Here is a 21,376-nt window from a genome sequence, read left to right as displayed (position 1 = left end):
TCTGGTATAGGGAATTCCCTGATGAAGAAACTTCCTCTACTAACGCAAATCAGCACCTTCTCTGCAACTTAGAGTGTTTAAGAGTTTCAAGCAGTGATGTCAGTCAAATAGGAACAGATTCCTGTGGGCAGCGGACTAATTTAGAAACCACAAATTAACTTAGCTATGTTATATTGTATTTTTGTTTATTTTGTTAAACATTTACCAATTATATTTCAATCTGGGCCCAGCTCCCTATCCACCAGGCCAGGATGACAGAGGCAACCTGTCAGATTCAGTTGGATCTTTTCTTTGTAGAGCTCCAGTTGCAGTTTGATAAGCAAAGAAGTAGGGTTCCCACCGCAGTAGGTTGAGGTTAGACTTCCCAGTCCCTTAGTGGTGTTCTTGTCTTCTCTTGACCGTTGTGCCGTCCGCTCCCTCTTCCAAACTCTGGAGCTTGGAGCTCCTTCTGCGACGATAGTCTCTGGAATGCAGTCTCTACCCCTGTTCCCATTGGCTTATTGAAATTCCTCCGAAAGGAATCTCTCTCCCGCCACCAGGACGTCATCCGTTTTCAGACATCAGAAAAGTCAGCTCAGATATAACATCTCCTCATCGGACTTCAGTTTCTTCCTGCCTGACCCTCTGAGGAATCTGGATTCTCTTTCTGGTTCTAATTCGCTTCTTCCCTGGTCCAAGCTGAGTTTCTCTCCCTGTCATTTTATCTCTCTACTGGTCCTACACGTCTCAGGCTCCCTATCCCCTTGGCTATTTGAACCGCGAGTCTTTTCAAGTCTCTGCCTCTCACTGAACTAACCTTGTGCGCTAATCACCCTCTCACTCCTGCGTGGGTATCTATATTTTCTTTTAATCCATTATTTGTTTGGACCCAATTCAAAAGAGAGGCATCGGGTGATAGAGAATTGACCTGGGTTTAAGTCTCAGGAATTCTCTAGGTCAATAAGGGAGGAAGGAAAGGAAGGAAGGAAGGAAATAAACATTTATTAATCACCTATTATATGCCAGGCCTTGTGCTAAGCACATTGCAAATATTATTTCATTTGATCCTGGAAACAACCCTGGGAGAAAGGTACTATTATTATCCCCGTATTACTAATAAGGAAACTGAGACAGACAGAAGTTAGGTGATTTGCCCAGAGTCACACAGCTGGTAAGTGTCAGAGGCCAAATTTGAACTCAGGTCATCCGAAATCTAAGCCTAGCGCCCTCTTCACTCCTACACCTTAGGGAAATCATTTGGCAGCTAAATGGAGGGTGAATTGGAGTAAGAAGAGACTTGAAGCCATGAAACCCACCGGCCAACTATTGCAACAGTCCAAGCATGAGAAGATGAGAGCCACCACCATGGCGGTGGCAGTATCAGGTGAGAGAATGCTTGGATTTGAGAGATGTTACAAAGGTGAAATCAACAGGCCTTGGCAACAGGTTGGATGGGGGGGGGGAAGGGCAGGGTTTGAGAGCTGGTGAAGAGTCTGGTCTAAAGTACCTCCATAGCATATCTTAAATCTCTCCCCTTCTCTCTTTTCTCACGGCCACCACCCTAGTTTAGGCCCTCCTCGGTTCTCTCCCGGACTATTGCAATAGCTTCCTAATTAGACTCCCAGATTCCAGCCTCTCCCTTCTCCAAGTCAGCCTCCAGATAGGTACCAAGTTGATATTCCTGAAACACAAGTCTAACCATGTTGCTACCCTGCTCAAAAAGTTCCAGGGGCTCCCTGTTGCTCCTAGGATCAAGCATAAACACCTCTGTTTGGCTCTTTAAATCCTCCACATAGCTATGAATTGGTTCAACCATTCCAAAAAGCAATTTGGAATCGTGCTGAGAAAGTGAATAAAAAATCTCTACCCTTTGTTCCAGAGATTTCTCTACTAGGTATTTACCCCTAAAGAGGTCAATGTCAAAAAGAAAGGCGTCATCTCCACCTACTTATTTTAGTATTAGGGCACTTTTTGTAGTAGCAAAGAACTGGGAACAAAGCAGGCACCCATCCACTGGGGAATGACCAACCACATGATAGCTCATGAATATATTGAAATACTACTGTTGCTGTTAAGAAATGGTGGTTATGATGAATACAGAGAAGCTGGGGAAGCCTGAATTGATTGTAAAGTGAACTAAGCAGAGCCAGGGAAGCTACATACACAAAGTCTACAGCGACGTGAGCAGAAAGAACAGTGACAGCAAAAACAATTGAAACAAAATGCTGTCACATTACGATAACCAGGCTTGTCCCCCAAAACAAGCCCATCTTTGAAGAGGGGGGGTACTCTGTGAAAAAGTGAGTTAGTTAGCTTTGCCGAACTGTTTTTCTCCCTCTTTTTGCTATTTCCTTCTCCAGATCATTTTACAGATGAGGAACTGAGGCTAATAGGGTAAATGATTTGCCCAGGGTCAGTCAGGTAACAAGTAAGTTTGTGAGGTCAGATTTGAACTCAGGAAGAGGAGTCTTCTTGACTCCAGGCCTAGTATGTTATTCACTGTGCCACCTAGCTGCCCCCTTTCCACCTCTTTTAGAAAATGCTTCACGTAGCAATGCTTTTTCTTTTCTTTTCTTTTCTTATTTTCTATTTAAGTTTTAGTATTTTAAGCTTAAAATAAATTAAAAAATAAAAATTCTTTGTTATAAAAGACGGTTCTAGGTGAGGGAGGGAGAGAATGTGAAATTCAAAAAATTTTTTAAATGGATGTTAAAATCTGTCTCTACATATAATTGAAAAAAATAAAATATTATCAAAATTTTAAAAAATTAAATTAAAATTTTAAAAAGATGGTTCCCTGGGGGGGAGTAGGAGGGAAAAATATTGAAAAATATAAGTGATATTAAAAACAAAAGATAGCAATAATTTCTTCAAGCCTTCTGACATATTTTTACATATATCTTTCCCATTTCTCCCTTTCAGTTTCTCTATAAGCTGCTTTTTCCTCATAGGTGACGTTTCCATCTCTTGTCATTGTGCCTTTTCTCATGCCTTAAAAACTGTGATCCATTCCTGACTCATCCCTGCCCTTCAAAATCCCTAACTTCATTTAAGAGTTGGCTTAAGTACTGCCTCCTACAAGGCTTTTTCTAATCTCTCCCAGCTGATACTTGTTCCCAGTAACTTGCAAATGTATACTGCCCCTGGTTGGTTGGTTCTTGTTCTTGGTTCTTGAAGACCAAAACATCACTATGTCGGGGTCAAGGTACAGGGTGTCTGACTGTGGCTGATCAGACTAATATAAGCTAGCAGGATTCTACCGCAGGTTGGGTAGCCAGTATGAACATTTGGAGTAGAGATGTCTCTAAATCTGCTCATCTCACATTTCTTTTCAAACCTGCTATCCCCAAATGTATATCGTCCCCTACCTCCCAGCAGAATATAAGCTCCTGCGGACAGGAACTGTTTGTTTGTCTTCTGTCTTTATATTTTTAGTGCCTAGCACAGTGTCTGGTATATAATAGTTTTCTGTTGAATTTATACAATACTTCGAAGTTTTCATTATTTCATTTGAGCTTCATAACCAGCTTGTTAGGCATTGTTATTCTCCTTTTACAGATAGAAAAGGAAACTCAGGTTCAGAGAAGTTAAGTCATGTGTCACACAGCTAGTAAACATTAGAGACAAGATTCATACTCAGGACTCTATGGTTCCCAATTCAGCATTCTATCCACACTCTCTCTTTAACCCTAGTTAGAAGCCAGGACTGGGGAACAAAACCAAGGTATTGAAGTCCCTGCTCATGAGCAATGTTAAGCAGACAGGTCCCTGAGAGGAAGGCCAGGCCAGGGCCTTGTTTGTTCACAGATGGATTTTCCATTGTTCTGCTGACTGAGTTAGGCAAACAGGAACTGAGAGGAACTAGAGGGTGGAGAGAAGTAGTCATTGTACGGTACGCCAGAGCACCGATCAGTCTTTGAGACCTTTGTACAAAATGATGAGAGTGTGTGGTTTATGTGGGGGTACAGCAGTTTGACGTTGGGTGTGTTGGATCATGTGCTACACGTTGGGGAGAGGGAGGGCAAGGATGTTTGTGTGTGTGTGATACATACTGTTTGTGTCTATATGTCTCAATGTACGTCTGTGTGTGTGTTTCTATGTCTGATCAGTTGAAGGAATTGGGAATGTTTAGCCTGGAGAAGAAAAGACTAAAGGAGCTTATGATTATTGCTGTTGTTCAGTTGTGGCAGAATCTTCGTGACCCCACGGACCATAGAGTCCATAGCATTTTCTTGATAAAGATACTGGAGTGGTTTGCCATTTCCTTCTCCAGTGGATTAAGGCAAACAGAGGTTAAATGACTCGCCCAGGGTCACACAGCTAGTAAGTGTCTGAGGCCGTGTTTGAACTCAGGTCTTTCAGACTCCATCCACTGAGCTATGTAGCTGCCCCGAGTTCATCACAGATGCCTTCAAATATTTGAAGTGTTGCGATGTAGAGACTAGATCCAGATAATAGAGCCAGTAGCAATGAGTGAAAATTGCAAAAAAAAAAAAAAAAACTAATTGAGGCTCAATATAAGGAAATACTTTCTAAAAATTAGAGACATTCCAAAACATAACAAGCTGCCTCAGGTAATAGTGTGCTCTGCCTCATGGGAGGCCTTCAGACGGAGGCTCAATACCCAATTGTTGGGTTGTCATGAGGACTCATTTGCTGTATGAGTTGGACTAAAGGGCTGCTGAGACGCCTTCCAACTCTAAAATTCTTCTGCTGCAAGCTTAAAAGAATGCGTGTCTCTATTTGTCTGAGTGTGTGCGTTCATGCACACAGGTGTGGCCCAGAAGTGCCACCCACAGAGCTGTTGTTTCATGTGGTGAAGTAGGCAAGACTGAAGGGGAATTTCCACCTAACCAGAAATGAGAAAGCTCTAAATTAACTTTTGCTCCAATTTGCCAAGTTGGGGGAATCCACGAGGTGTAAATATCCCCAGTTTCCTTTCTTCTCTGTCTCCCTGCTGGGTTTATGTTCGTAGCAGACCTCGTTTGGGAAGAGCCGGCTTCTATTTTCCCCAAAGAGGTTTTCTCGGTGTTGATCCCAGGCCTAGTGGGAGAAGCCATTCTAAAATCATAGTATCTCAGAGTTGAAAGGGACCTCAGAGGTCATCACATCTAACTCCTCCCTGAGCAGTTCGACTCTCTCCCAAGCCTGGGGTATCTGATGGGAGGCATGGGCAGAAGATAGAAGATGAAACCAGAGCTGGAGGCAAAGGAGAGGAGTGTAGTGGAAAAAGTGTGGGATTTGGAGAGCCAGGAACTGGGTTTGGATTCTGATTCTGCTACTTACTGCCTTTGTGACCTTGGGCAAGTCACTTGACTTTTCTGAGCCTCAGTTTCTTCATCTGTAAAAAGAAGGGGTTGGACTAAATGACTTCTGAGATCCTTCCTAGATCAATGTATGATCCTATAAGAGTAAATCAAGGCCGAATTTTGAAAGTAAAGTCTTTTTTTCTTAGCTAAAAGGTCCTTGTTGCATTTTATCAAACTTTGCTCTCAGGAAAGATTCTTGACCCCAGACACTGACTATTAACTCAGTGTGATTATAAGTCACTAGGCTCCCTCTTCCAGAGAAAATTAACTTTCTCTCTCACTGAGGAATGAAAATGTCTGCTCCGTATTAAAATTAAGGCCAGAATTGAATTTCTTTTGGCCAAAGGCCATTTGCAAGATTTGTGAAAGCTGAGACAAAAGAAAGTACTAGAGTGAGTTTCTGAGCATTGACCCTGATCCCAGGCATGTGCAACAGTAATAGCTAGCATCAAATACCACTTTAAGGTTTGCAAAGCTAATGGGGTCAAAAGATGGCAGAGAAGTCAGCAGTGGTGACGGCAGCATGGGCAGAGATACAGGCAACAGTTTGGTTTGGGCAGTTCAGCCAAGGTTGACCCAGATGCTCCAGAGTCTGGGGGCAGAACCTAATCTTTGAGTCTGTCTGTCTCTGAAATGTAACCCCTATCCTCAACGGCCATCCCAAAGCCTAAGCCTAGTACTTAGGTCCTAGTTCTTGGTAGGGGCAGCTTGTGCAGTGGCTAGAGCACTGAGGTTGGAATCAGGAAGACTCATCTTCCTCAGTTAAAATCTGGCCTCAAACACTTCCTAGCTGTGTGACCCTGGGCAAGTCACTTAAACCTGTTTGCCTCAGTTTCCTCATCTATAAAACAAGCTGGAGAAAGAAATGGGAAACCACTTCAGTATCTTTGCCAAGAAAAGTCCAAATGGAGTCATGAAGAGTCGGACATGACCGAAACGACTGAACATCAGTTCTTACCACCAGCACCCCAATGAGTGAAATATTTATTATGTGCTTATACTACCCGCAAAGTACTGTGTTTAGCACTGAGAAGACAAATAGAAAAGTTATAGTCCTTGCTCTCAAGGAGATGAAATTCTAATAGGGCAGATGTATACCTCCCTCCAGCTTAAGGCCAGAGAATACTTCAAATACCTACCACTTACTTCTCGGGGGACTTCAGGCAAATCACTTTGCTTCCCTAGGCCTCAATTTCCTCATCTGTAAAGTGAAGCGATTGAACCGGATGGCTTCTAAGGTCTCTCCTGATACTGCGCCCCAGTCTAGCGGTAGCGCCTTTCTCCAGCCAGAGTTATAGATTCACAGAATTTCAGAAGTAGAAAGTACCTCAGGTGCCATCTCATTCAATCCTATCATGTTATAGATGAAGCCACAGAGACTGGGGGAGTGGAAATGACTTACAGAAGGTCTCATGGCCGTTTAGCAATAGAGTTAGTACCAGAACCCATGCATCCTGACTAAATTTGGAACTCCTTCTACTGCACTGTATGGCAATTCAGTGTTCAAAATCCAAATATCCCCAAATCCTCAAAATCTTAATTGTGTCTTGGCAGCTCTAACCCAGTTCCTAAGCATCCCCGCCATGGGAATCCAAGAACTCCTAAACCACCACCATCACAGTCTAAGTGCCACCTTACCTTCAGGGTGTCGCCTTTGTTAAAAGCCAGCTCATCATTTTCAGTGGCCTGGAAGCTGTACAAGGCCACAGACTCCATCCCAGGCAGCCAGGCGGACTCACCACCTTACTTGTTCACTCAAATCTGTAATAGGGTGAGGAGGCAGATACTCTTCTCAGGTTCTCTCCACAGCCCTTCTGGGCTCAGACCAGCAGGAGCACTCAAGGAAGCTTTCAGGCGCTGGGTCCCTTCAACATCCCCACTTTCTGGACCCTTTGTGCCCTTCTCTCGTCAGTCCCAAAGGTTCAGTCCAAAGTGACAACAACACTGGTTTCCTGCTTCCTCCCACAGAGGAGTTTCATGTGTTTGTGTGTGTGTGTGTGTGTGTGTGTGTGTGTGCTCTTTTGAAGAGGAGATGGAAACTGCCCCTCATGGGGAGAGAAACAGGAAGCCACTGTTGTGTCACTATGTAGAGGAAAGGAAGATGTCACCTGGCTGTGAAGCACCCATGCCTGCTAAAAGCTGTGGTCTCAGAGCCCTCTGAATAGAAATGGTAGTAGTAGTAGTAAGAATTCCTTTCAGATATATAACAGTTTTTTATCTCATTTAGTCCCCACAATAGCCCTATGAGATAAAGAGGGTATGTATTCCTATTTTACAGATGGGGAAACTGAAGCCCAGAGAGGCTAAATGACTAGCCCAAGGTCATACAGCTAGCTAAGTAGTCGAGCCAACATTAGAACTTACCTTCTGAATCCCAGTTCAGTGTTCTTTCCATCATACCACACTGCCTCTGAGATGAGAGGAGACTGACCTGCAACTTAAGAGGTGATTTTCCCAGGGAGTTACATTTTTGTGTTTCTGAGATCACAAGGAGAAACTGCAACAGGGTGTGTGTGTGTGTGTGTGTGTGTGTGTGTGTGTGTGTGTACATACATATACCCATATATGGAAATTTTCCCTCTGTCTTTGACCTCTTGGTCATATATGTCTCTACTTGTGGTATTATTAGGTCAGAGAATATATACAGGGATTTATATATACAGTGATTTTTATATAGAGAGATTAATATATATAGGGATTTATATATACAGTGATTTTTATATATAGGGATTTATAAATATAGGGATTTATATATACAGGGATTTATATATACAGGGATTTATCTATACAGGGATTTATATATACAAGGATTTATCTATACAGGGATTTATCTATACAGGGATTTATCTACACAGGGATTTATCTATACAGGGATTTATATATATAGGGATTTTTTTTAGTTTAATTCCAAATCATTGTCAGGAATGGTTGGACCAATTCACAGCTCTATTAATAGCATATAAGGTTGCCTGTCTTCACATTTACCCTCCACAATTTAATTCTTTTTGTCTTTTGCTCTCTTTGCTGTTCCAATGGCCATGAGGTAAAGCCTCAGAGTTGTTTTAATTTGTGTGATTTGGAACAATTTTTTCATATGCTTGTCAATAATTTACATTTCCAAAACTACCTATTCAAATCCTTTAACCTTTTATCTAATGAGGAATGATTCTTGCTCTTATATAGTTTGTCAATTGATTTTAATTGTATCTAAGGTCCTTATCCTAAATATTTGCTATAAAGATTTTCTGCCAATTAACTATTTCTCATCTAACTCTAAATGCATTGATTTTATACAAGAGCTTTGACCATAAGAACCTGAGTAATGTAACGAGTAGCCATGATTCCAGAGGATGGATGCTGAAACATGCTGCCTACCTCCTGACAGAGAGATAAGGGACTGAGAGTGCAGAATTTACACATGTGTGTATTCATGTGTGTATGTGCATTATGTATAGACATACATATATGTATATGTGTGTATACACATATAAACACATATGTATATTGTATACATATATTTGCAGATATATCTGTGTTCGACTATATGAATATATATGTCTTATATGTGTGTGTATATGCATATACTGAATAGGAGAAATCATTGGAAAGTAAGTGAAGTAAAGTAAGAAAAGGACATTAATAAACACACACATTTGGACACATCCAATGAGGTAATCTGTTTTGCTTAACCATGAATATTTGTTATAAGACTTTTTTCTTCCCTTTTTTCAATGGTGGAGGAATAGGGAGAAAAAAAATCAATTTTATTAACTAAAAAAAATTAAAAACCAAAAGCTTTTCAATATTATGTAATCAAAATTATCAATTTTATCTTTTGAAATGCTCTGTCTCCCTTGTTTAGTTAAGAATTCTTCCATCATCCATAGTTGTACAAAGTACCTCCTTTTTTTATGTGGGTTTTCATATGTGGGATGACTCTACGGAAAGTAGAGAAATACTGGAGGAAATTAAGGTGATATAAAAATAGACATCAGTAAAAATCTATTCGAAAAATCTAAATCTTATTTCTATTTGAAATTTATTTTGGTAATAGTTATTATTAGGAGTTAAATCATAGCATATGTGTTGGGTTAGAACTGGAAGGTTCATTAGCAGTCATCACGTCTAATCCCCTTACTTTGCAAATAAAGAAACCAAGGCCCAGAGGCTAAGTGATCTGGTCAAGGTCACAAATGTCAGTATCCGCCCAAGTTGGAATTCAAACACAGTTCCTCTGATGCCAAACCCTGATTTCTTTCCATTTACCCATACTGACCGTGAATATAGTGACATTATTTGTTCTTCTTGGCAAATGCCTTAATTGAAACTTAACATTGCACATCAATACAACTAAACTTGCTTAGTAACTGTTTATGTTTAAATTAATTAATCAACATATTAAGTATAAAAACTCTAATTTAGTTATTCCTGCTAAGTTGCCAACAGTATTCTTTGGGATCATATTTTTTAAACCTAAAATTGAAACATTTTGCTTGACAGAAGAATTTCTCACAGTCACCTCACATTATCACAGATAATCACCTTTGAAATTGGAATTTTCTCAAAAAATCCGGGATGAATGGTTGCATAATTAAAGCCATGAGACTGATTTTCTTGAGCGGCTCATACCTGGCTCTGAGAACAGTTCCCAAAAAGGAATTCTGGGCTTTCTGGGAACAATGGCTACAACATTGGAAAGATTGAGTGTCTCCCCCAGGGAACTACTTAGAAAGGCAGCTCTCATGTTTGTTTGTGGTAAAAACAAACAAATGAGTCATATGACTGAGCGGACAGAACCCTTGGGACTTTCCTGCATTCCGGAGAACTCTGCTGGTCAGCCTACCCCAGCCTGCCTGTGTCTGTTACTAAGAATATTCCAATTTTAAAATTTTATTCCTCCCCTTCTGTACCAAGCAGTGTCCTTGGCCTGAGGGGTCCCAGTGACTGAGACAGAAGAGACACCAAGGAATGCAAAAGCAGCAGTCTTTGCTGAAGTCTGTGAAAGAATTGATTTGGGTCGTTTAGATTGTTTGTTTTGACTAATATCCTGAAAGGGCCTTAGTGACCCTTCAGAGGACATAACCATGAAAAAAAGTAGCACCCCCACAGTGCTTCCAACCCTTCCAGTAGGCAAGGAGGATAGGGGATCTGACAGCTAAACAGACTGGAGGCTTTTGTCTAGAGCATCTTCCAGTTTTCACTGGTTGGAGAAAGCAATGGAGTTCCCCAAGAAAAAAGAATTGAGACTTTGAAGATGGTAGAGAATGGTAGTGATTAGGAAACCTGGGAGCCAAGACAAAACCTTAACATGCTGATTTTTTCCACTGAGGGTTGAGCCACTAACCAAGAGCTGCAGCTCACCCCTGAGTGCAATGAGAGGAGCCCTAACTACTGGAAGGCATTGATATGCAGGAAATTGACAATCCAGACTCTTCTAGTGCCTACCAGACATGAAACAATAGGGGTCTTCTGGTGAGAATGGCATCACCATTTAGTAGAGACCCACTCTCCCTTATTTGCTTCAATCTATTCCATGCTTTTACTTGTCCCAGCAGAAAACATGGGATAGGGGGAAAGTTTGGGGGTGGGGGAAAGGAACTCGGAAGAGGAAGTTACAAACTGGGCAGCCAGTACTTAGAAAGGTCATTTTTAAGTAGTTTTTTTTGGGGGGGGAGAGGGGGCTGGTCCTTGCTATACCTTTCTAGCCTTGAAGTACTGCTCAGCTGGGCCACTCTCACCCTTCTCTGTCCTCTATTTAGCCATTGGGGTTTGTAGATTGAGTTCAGTGCTTGAAAAGCCTGACCTATTATTAGAGAGATTAGGCTCCCCATTATAAAACTTATTGGCTCATTAACATACCTCTACTGCCTTCCAGAGATGATATTAATTATAATAAAGCCTCTGTTTCAAATTTAGGGTTCCCCAAAAGGGAGGGAAATAACAAAGATCCTCAAGGTACAAAGTGAATTGGATAGACAGATAATAATAATAATAATAATAGCTAATAGCTAGATTCCATGGAGCACTTACAAGTTTGCATAGCACTTTACTTATAATTTATTCCTATTCACAAAAAAGGAATGATAAAAATAAGAGAATCAGCACATTAACAGAATTATTACAACAAAATTTCATGACAGTTTATAACTATGGTTACAATCAGTTGGGAAGCTAATATTTAAGCCTCATAAGAACATAAAGCAGTTTTTTAAGACTATTAATTGGTTTTTTTATGTTTCAGATCTACGGAGAAGGGAAGAATTTATAAAGAGACAGAGAGCATTATGAGATATAAAATGGATAGTTTTGATTATATTGAATTTTAAAAGGTTTGCACAAACAAAACCAATACAATCAAGATTAGAATGAAAGCAGAAAGATTTTTACAGGAAGTGTCTCTGATAAAGGCCTCATTTCTCAAATATATAGAGAACTGAGTCAAATTTACAAGAATACAAGTCATTCCTCAGTTGACAAATTGTCAAAGGATATCGACAAGCAGTTTTCAGATGAAAAAATCAAAGCTATCTATAGTCATATGAAAAAAATGTTCTAAATCACTATTGAATAGAGAAATGCAAATTAAAATAACTCTGAGGTACCACCTCACACCTATCATATTGGCTAATATGCAGAAAAGGAAAATGATGAATGTTGGAGAAGATATAGAAAAATTGGGAAACTAATACACTGTTGGTGGAGTAGTAAACTGATCCAACCATTCTGAAAAAAAATTTGGAACTATTCCCAAAGGGCAACCAAATTATGCATACCTTTTATTCAAGGAATACCACTACTAGATCTGTATCCCAAAGAGATCATTAAAAAAAGGGAAAAGGACCTACATGTGCAAAAATATTTATAGCAATTCTTTTTATGGTGACAAAGAATTAGAAACTGAGGGTATGCCCATCAACTGGGGAATGGCTGAACAAGTTGTGGTATATGAATGTAATGGAATACAATCATGCTATAAGAAATGAGGAGCAGGCAGATTTCAAAAAAACCTGGAAAGACTTACACAAACTGATGAAAGTGAAGTGAGCAGAACCAAGAGAACATTGTACACAGTAACAGCAACATTGTGTGATAATCAACTATGGATGACTTGGCTCTGCTCAGTAATACAATGATCCAAGACAATTCCAAAGGATTCACGATGTAAAATGCTAACCACATCCAGAAAAAAAAAATTGGAGTCTGAATAGAGAACAAAGCATATCATTTTCACTTTATTTTTTTCAGTTATTTTTTTCCATTTGTTCTGTTTCTTCTTTCATAACACGGCTAATATGGAAATAGGTTTTACATGATTGCACATATATAACCTATATCGAATTGCTTACCATCTGAGGGAGGAGGAAGGCAAGGAAAGGAGGGAGAAAATTGGGAACTCAAATTTTTATTTTAAATGAATGTTAAAAATTGTCTTTACAAGTAACTGAAAAAAAATAAAATATTATTTAAAATAAAAATAAGGAAAGAAAGGAGGGTTTGGGGGAAAGATAATGAGCTATGTTTCTTGTTCGAGGTGGGGAATTCACAAAAAGAGCAGGAAATGGAGCCAATTCATGATAATACTAAATGGAGTTGAATGGAAGACTTATTTGAACAATGAAGAGAGAAAGCAAGCCCACAGCGCCCTGAGAAACACTTAATATTAAAAGGCGGGAAATGTGGTTCCAAGGCGTGAAAGGAGAAATTCAAAGGAACAGAAGCACTCTGACCCCAAGGTGTTTCACACTAAAAACATAGCTGAGCAAAGCAGAGACATTCTATGTGGACCAGCAGCTAGCAAGCCCATCCTCTGGGGAGGCTGTTGAGTAACGTGGAGGGTAAAAGAACTGCTAAAGTCAGCTAAAAGTACCAAGCTTCGAGAGAGAGAGACACACACACAGAACTTCTACAGCTAAATTACAGGCAACAAACTACAGAGAATAATGTGGAGCAGTGAGAACTCCTTGGGGGAAAAAAAGCATATAATGCTGAAAAGAGGGTCCTAGAGGGGAGCAACTTTGTAGAGATACAAACCTTGGCCTCCCACTCTGTGTGAGTCGCATTTACAAAGATTTTACCGGCATCTGGGGGAGGATTGCTCACTGGGCAGGGGATATGTATCTTGAACTCTTATAATGGACTTGGATCTGTCCTATGTCCATTAACTTGTAAATAGAAATTGTCTTGTGTGTTTGTGTGTGTTTTGAGGTTTGTGAACCTCAATGCTCGTAAAAGGAGTTGGTAGCTACCCTTAGAGACCAGGACAGATACTGACATTCTCAGGTTTCCCCTAGGTCAGTGCAATAAGCCAGAGAAGGAAAGGTACCTAAAATGTGCCCAAGTACTTAATATCAAGAGAGAGCTTCTCCTGGGAGAAAAGCAACATAGACATTAAAAAGAGACCCAGACAAGGATGACATGAAGTCTAGCCTCCTTTCTTGCTGGATTCCATCCCTCCCCCCCCCATTCCCTCCCACCGGCAGTAAGCCCTAGAGACTTTAAGGGTTAAGTGAGATTACTTGTAACCCTATATAAAAGGGTTACCTGAAGAAGTACTTTCTAAATCCCCAAATACTATACAAATATGTGCTATTATTACTATTAAAAAATAAGACAGAGGCTGGAATTTGAGCTGCATCTTTTTAAAAAATATATTTTTATTTTCTGTTCCAAATTCTCTCCCTCCCTCCACCCCTTCTCCATCCATTGAGATAGCAAGAAATGTGATACCGATTATACATATGAAGTCATGCAAAATATTTCCATATTAGCCATATCATAAATAGTCTTAAATGATCCTTCTTGTTTTCAGAATATTTTACAAAAATTGAACAGATATGGGTGGAACAAATAAACATAAATGGTCAAAACTTAGAATTCTTGCATATTCATCAAAGCCTTTTTTCTTTGACACTATAAACTTTAAACTGTTTTACAACTCTTCCAGCTTGTAGAGTCACTTGGAATCATTAGCCATAGTATTGTCTTTTCTTCTCAGAAAGTCAGCTCTCCCCTGCCTCGAGCTGCATCTGGAAGGAGAAGAGAGATTCCAAGAGTTGCAAGTGTGGCCTTAGGACATGCTTACAGGGCAGATGGGTGCTGGGGTGCTGGGTATTACAGAGAGAGAGAGGACAGTTGAGCTCAAATGAAAAATTTCAGAGGTTGAATAACATACAACAAGGTTGGAAAGATAAGAACACACTTTGTAAACCATAATGTCTGATACAAACATAGGAGATTATCATCATTATTAATTGTAACATTTCCATGACCTATAAGGAGGATCATCCCCTTTCCCCTTACTTTCTTGTAGGGCAGAATAGCTTTTTATGCCCTATTCCCTATATAGCTTGTTTCCCAGCTGCATACACAAAAAAAATTTTTTTAATTTTTTTAAGCATCTGCTTTTAAAACATAGAGTTCCAAATTCCCTCCCCTCTTCCCTTCCCACCTACCCTCCCTAGGGAGGCAAGCAATTCAACATAGATCACACATGTATCATTATGCAAAACACTTCCACAATGCTCGTGTTGTGAAAGGCTAACTATATTTTCTTCCTCCTATCCTGTCCCCCTTTATTCAATTTTCTCCCTTGACCCTGTCCCTTTTCAAATGTGTTTGGTTTTGATCACCTCCTCCCCCTAACTGCCCTCCCTTCTATCACCCCCCCCTTTTATCCTCTTCCCCTTACTTTCCTGTGGAGTAAGATACCCAGTTGAGTGTGTATGTTATTCCCTCTTCAAGTTGAATCCGATGACAGTAAGATTCGCTCATTCCCCCTCACCTGCCCCCTCTTCCCTTCCAACACAACTGCTTTTTCTTGCCACTTTTATGCAAGATAATTTACTTCATTTTATCTCTCCCTTTCTCCCTCTCTCAATATATTCCATATATTCCTCTCTCACCCCTTAAATTTATTTCATTTTTTTAGATATCATCCCTTCATATTCAACTCATCTTGTGCCCTCTGTCCCTTCTGTTCCCTTCAGCTCCCCTAATACTGAGAAAGGTCTCATGAATTACACAAATCATCCTTCCATGTAGCAATGTAAACAAAACAGTTCAACTTTAGTAAGTCCCTTATGAATTTTCTTTCTTGTTTACCTGTTCATGCTTCTCTTGATTCTTGTATTTGAAAGTCAAATTTTCTATTCAGCTCTGGTCTTTTCATTGAGAAAGCTTGAAAGTCCTCTATTTTATTGAAAATCCATACTTTGCCTTGGAGCATTATACTCAGTTTTGCTGGGTAGGTGATTCTTGCTTTTAATCCTAGCTGCTTTGACCTCCAGAATATCATATTCCAAGACCTTCCATCCCTTAATGTAGAAGCTGCTAGACCTTGTGTTATTCTGATAGTGTTTGCACAATACTCAAATTGTTTCTTTCTGGCTGCTTGCAGTATTTTCTCCTTGATCTGGAAACTCTGGAATTTGGCAACATTATTTCTAGGAGTTTTCTTTTTGGGATCTTTTTCAAGAGGCAATTAGTGGATTTTTTCAATTTCTACTTTACCCTCTGGCTCTAGAATATCAGGGCAGTTTCTTGAAAGATGATGTCTAGGCTCTTTTTTTGATCGTTGCTTTCAATAATTTTTAAATTGTCTCTCCTGGCTCTATTCTCCAGATCAGTGGTTTTTCCAATGAAATATTTCACACTGTCTTCCATTTTTTTCATTCCTTTGGTTCTGTTTTATAATATCTTGGTTTCTCTGAAAGTCACTAGCTTCCACTTGCTGCAATCTAATTTTTAAGGTGGCATTTTCTTCTGTGGTCTTTTGGACCTCCTTTTCCATTTGGCTAATTCTGCCTTTCAAGGCATTCTTCTCCTCATTGGTTTTTTGGAGCTCTCTTGCCATTTGGGTTAGTCTGTTCTTTAAGGTGCTATTTCCTTCAGTATTTTTTTGGTCTCCTTTAGCAAGCCATTGACTTGTTTTTCATGGTTTTCTTGCATCACTCTCATTTCTCTTCCCAATTTTTTCCTCTACTTCTCTTACTTGCTTTTCCAAATGCTTTTTGAGCTCTTCCATGACCTGAGACCTATTTCATATTTTTCTTGGAGGCTTTTGATGTAGGCTCTTTGACTTTGTTGACTTCTTCTGGCTGTATGATTTGATCTTCTTTGTCACCAAAAAAGGAATCTAGAGTTTGAGTTTGAGTCTGAGTTTGTTTTCACTGCCTGTTCATGTTCCCAGCCAACTATTTGACCCTTGAGCTTTTTGTCAGGGTATGAATGCTTGTAGAGTAACGAGTACTTTGTCCAAGCTTTAGGGTCCAAACATTGCTGTTTTCAGAGCTACTTCTACTCCACAGTCACCCCAGGCTCTGTCACAACAGTGCTCCTCCTCCCCCAAGATCCACCAACCAGGACTGCAATTCAGATCCAAGCAGGGCACAGCAAAAGAATCTGCCTTTGTGCCCACAAAGCTCTCCTTGCATTCCCACTCTGATCTGCTGGTAGATCCTCCCACTGTGTGAGCCAGGGACTCAGGAAGCTGCTGATGCTTGCTCTCTGGAGGCAGCTTCAGGAGCTTCCTACTGCTGCTACCACCACCTCTGCACAACCTCCTCCACCCCCAGGGATGGGGCCAGACCACTCTGAACTCAATCCCTCGGTTTCCCCCTAACCTGCTCTTTGGTTTTTGTGGGTTGAGAAGTCTGGTAATTGCCACAGCTCACTGTTTCATGGCCCCAAGGCCTCTTACAGCTGGCTAACTCAGGGTCAGGTCTGTCCTGGTGCGGCCCATGCTGGGCTGCTCACTGCTCTCAGCGCCATGCAATAGACCCTTCCTGGTGACCATCCAGGCTTTCCTGGACTGGAGCCCTGCTTCCCTCTGCTATTTCATGGGTTCCACCGCTCTTGAATTTGTTCAGAGCCATTTTTTACAGGTATTTGGAGGGATTGGCGGGGAGCTTAAGCAAGTCCCTGCTTTCCTGCCTCCATCTTGGCTCTGCCCCCCAAAGTCATTCTTAAAACAATATTGCTATTACTGTATACAGTGTCCTCTTGGTTCTGCTCATTTTGCTCTTCATTATTTCATGCAAGTCTTTTCAGTTTTTCTACAATCATTGAGCTCATCATATCTTATAGCATAGTAGTATTCCATCACAATTATAGACCACAGCTTCTTTAGCGATTCCCCAATTGATGGGCATCTCCTCAATCTCCAATTCTTTGCCACCACAAAAAGAGCTGCTATAAACATTTTAAAACATATAGGTTTTATTATAACATTATTAACAATATTATTATTATAACACTCAAAGTTATAATTGCTATTTGGGAATTTCCCTCCATCTTTTTTTCACTCACTGTTTTCCTTCTCAGCCTCTCTTTTCACCCTATCCTAGTTACTTTATTTTCTCCCCTTACCCTCTTATTCCTTATTTTATCCTCCCCTCTAAAAAATTCTTCCCTTATCTATTTACCCCCTCCTAAACTTACTCAAAACACCCTTCTGAAAGTCCCTCCCTCACCCTAGCCTCCACCCAGTTTTCTTACCTCTCTAGAAGTTCAGAAGACTTCTAAACCTCTTCAAATATGTTCGTGGTTTCCTCTTCAACCCAGATGAGAGTAAGGTTCCAATATTAACAGTCCTCCATCACCCCCGCCTGCTTCCTCTGTATTAGTTCTTCCTTTCACGCCCCATTTTTATGAGATAATTTCTCCTTTAAACCTTCCTACCCAATTTTGTTTTTTAGAATTGGCTCATCATACACAGAGTAATATTGTTTTAAGAACAACTTTGAGCAAATAAGTCATTTTGGCTATTATAAACACCCAAATTAACTACAAAAGACCAATAAAGGAAGATGCTGTTTGCATACAGAGAAAAAACTAATAAATAGAAATACATATAGAATGACTTTATATATGTGTACCTAATGGTAGCCTTGGGTGGGGGGAAGGAAGAGGGGAAAAAAGGAAAAAACACTACATGATGGCTTTATATGTTTAAAAGGAATAGCAAGTTGTACGATATAGATTTGCAGTTTCACGGGCAATCAACTTTTTTTTCCTTTCTACTGTGTTATGGAAATACTTGTTTTAGTTCTTAAGTTCAGAATAAAATAAATAAAAATAAAAATAATGGGTCTCTCGGTACTGTCTCTATTAGTACAACCAAGCCAAAAAAAATGATCTGACAGTACCCTGGACAGGGACATCCATACCTGTAGCGGAGAAGGGTCAATAAGAAAAATAAGCATGTCATGATCCTTTTTGAAAATGAATGACAAGCAACAACAACAATTTCTTAAGCACCTACTATGTGCCAGGCACTATGCTAAGTGTTGGGGATACAAAGAAAGGCAAAAGATCATCCTTGCCCTCAAGAAGTTCACAATTTAATGACACAACATGCAAATAACCATATATTCACAGGATAAATAGAAAATCATCAACAGAGGGAAAGCTCTAAAATTATGAGGCATCAGGAAAGGTTTCCTATAGAAGGTAAGATTTTAGCTGGAACTTGAAAGGCGACTCAGACCATCATGATCTCCTGACACTATCTCTTAAGAACATCCAGCTACCTTTACTCTGACTCTATTCCCATCTTGGGATCATATATCTAGAGCTGGGAGATGTTTAGTCCAACTGAGATGTTTTACAGATGTGGAAGCCAAGAGAAGTAAAGTGACTTTGCCAAAAGTCATGCAGATAGTTTCAGAGGTGAGATTTGAAACAAGGTCTCCAGACTACAGAGTTGGTGCTCTTTCCACAGTATCACTCTCACCCTTATGATCTATAATTAATTCCCAAGCAGATTCTCCTACCAGGAAGAGAATGCACTAGCTAATCAATATGACCATTCTTACCACTAGAAAGTTATATTCCCCCTTTACCAATTACTAACCAAGATTCACCAGCATCTTGATTTATCAGCCAGGTTCTCATGAGTCTGCTTAGGGTCCCTTAGAACCTAACCCTGATAAAACTGTTAAAGTTGAACTTCTGAATCTACAAAGCTGAGAATCAGACCTAAACCTGGTGGCTCCTTGGTCCAGGAACCAAGTGAGGCTATGCCTGGACAGATCAGACCATGTCACTCCAGTGGCTCTCTATTGCCCCTAGGATACAGGTCTGCTCCTCTCTTTAATTTTTTAACTCTTCGTGATCTGGAGCCAACTTATCATTTCAACCTTGTTGTATATTATCTTCCCCTCCTAAATTCTTTAGTCTAGCTAAAATGGTCTTTATCTGTTCCTCATACAGAGCACTCCATCACCCATCCCTATACTTTTGCTCTGGTTGCCCCTCATCCCTGGAAGATAGCTACAGTATAGTCTCCCTCCATGCCTCCACCTCTTGGAATCTTCTCTTCCTTTTTCTTCTTGACAAACAGGACACAAAGACTGTAATCTTGATATATTCTGCAAAATATGAAGATATAGATGACTTTTCCTTTTAAAAGTATACAAAATAAGTAAAATGTGAAAATAGTCAAGCTTTCATTAAAGAAAGGACTGAAATTTTTAAAAGAAAAGTGTTGATTTCAACATCATATGAAGAAAGAAAATCATTGTTACCAATATTCATGTTTATTAAACAAATTAAAAAATTATATTTAGAAAACTTTTCACTGTCATCTCCTTCAAGGTTTATGTTGCTCCCCAAATTTCCATATAACTGAACTTTCAAAATGACTAAAAAGTCATCTAAATTAGACTGATTTAACTTTGAATTCTAATGCTTTGGTTTCATCTTGCAAATTTTTCTCAGCTTCTTGAAACATTTCTTGGGTTTCATCTTAAAATGTGCTAAGGAAAATATCATCAATTTCATACTTTATCCATCATCATCTTCTAAATTTTTTTTGTTTGTTTATTTTTTATTTTTTAATTTTATTTTATTTTTTTTATCTTCTAAATTTTGAACCTACTTCTCTTTAACTTTTATTTCTTCCTTCAGTTCTGTGATTCCACTAGTATTCAGTGGAAATGTGTGAGTCTTTTGTTTGTATTCAAAAGAAACATTGACATCTTCTGCTGCTGCCTTCTTCATGATGGCACCCACCTTAAGAAGCCCTCTCTTCCTTCAGGATGCACCTCAAGCACCACCTTCTTCATGACTTTTCTCGTCTCCCCAACTGCTGCTGCCTTTCCTCCTCCCTTAATATTTATTTGTAATTATTCTCTTTATATTTATTCTATATGTACGTATTTAGGGGAGGGGGGATTGATTTTCACCCCCAAACTCAGTTGATATACTGATGGAACATAGTAATGATGAGGTGCTGATGTGTGATATCACAAAAATTAATCTGGAGAAATGAAAGGTCAAGAACCTCAAGGGAAATGATGGAAAAAGTTTGAATGAAGGAGATGTAATAGTACCAGATTTTAAACCCCACTACACAGCAAAAAGTCATCAAAACAATTTAGTTTAAAAATAGAAAAGTTGATCAGTGGAAGAAATTAGTAGAGGAAATCCATATGTAAACAAGCATAATAGTATGGTATTTATAAGTCCAGGAACATTATTTACTGGTACAAGGCCTCTCCATTTGATAAAAATTGCTAAGAAAATGGGAAAGCAATCTAACAGAACTTAAGGTTTAGGTCAATACTTTATTCCATTTACCACAATAAACTTCAAATTCATATACGATACAAATATAAAAGGACATAAAAATAAGAGGGTAAAAGAATACTTTTCACAACTATGACAAGGGGGAGAATACTTACCTAAATCAGGGATAGAGATAATCATAAAAAAAGAACAATTCTGGTTACATAAAGCCAAATGGCTTTTCTTCTGCACAGGCAAAATAAATGCAGTTAGAATGAGAAAAGAAATAATTTAGAAAAAATCTTAATGTCAAATTTCTCTGATAAAAGTCTAATGTCTAAGGAATCTAAAAAATGCAATTAATCAAGAAACATTTTTTAGCACCTACTATGTGCTAGGCACTGTTCTAAGTACTAGGGACACAAAAGGAGGCAAAAGGCAGCCCCTGACCTCAAGGAGCTTACAATCTGATGGGAGAAACAACATACAAACATACAACATACAAAAATATACAAAGCAAGTTATATACAGCTATAAATAGGATATAATTAAAATAGAGAAGGCACTGAAATTAAGAGAGG

The 21,376-nt window shown here is 39.5% G+C and overlaps 1 protein-coding gene and 1 pseudogene across 1 annotated transcript in view; both read right to left on the bottom strand.

Annotated features, from left to right (window-relative positions):
• LOC118859156 (GRB2 related adaptor protein) overlaps positions 1–7,291 on the bottom strand; it is a 61,193-nt gene extending 53,902 nt beyond the window's left edge. Inside the window, exon 1 of the mRNA XM_036769615.1 lies at positions 6,927–7,291. Coding sequence (XP_036625510.1) covers positions 6,927–7,004 — 78 coding nt within the window. The 5' untranslated portion in view covers positions 7,005–7,291. The remainder of the gene's footprint in view (positions 1–6,926) is intronic.
• Positions 7,292–19,542: 12,251 nt separating this feature from the next.
• LOC118841636 overlaps positions 19,543–21,376 on the bottom strand; it is a 61,866-nt pseudogene continuing 60,032 nt past the window's right edge.

This window comes from Trichosurus vulpecula, chromosome 1, assembly GCF_011100635.1.
Source record: "Trichosurus vulpecula isolate mTriVul1 chromosome 1, mTriVul1.pri, whole genome shotgun sequence".
Taxonomy (NCBI): Eukaryota; Metazoa; Chordata; class Mammalia; order Diprotodontia; family Phalangeridae; genus Trichosurus; species Trichosurus vulpecula.
This window is presented reverse-complemented; position numbering and strand designations above follow the sequence as displayed.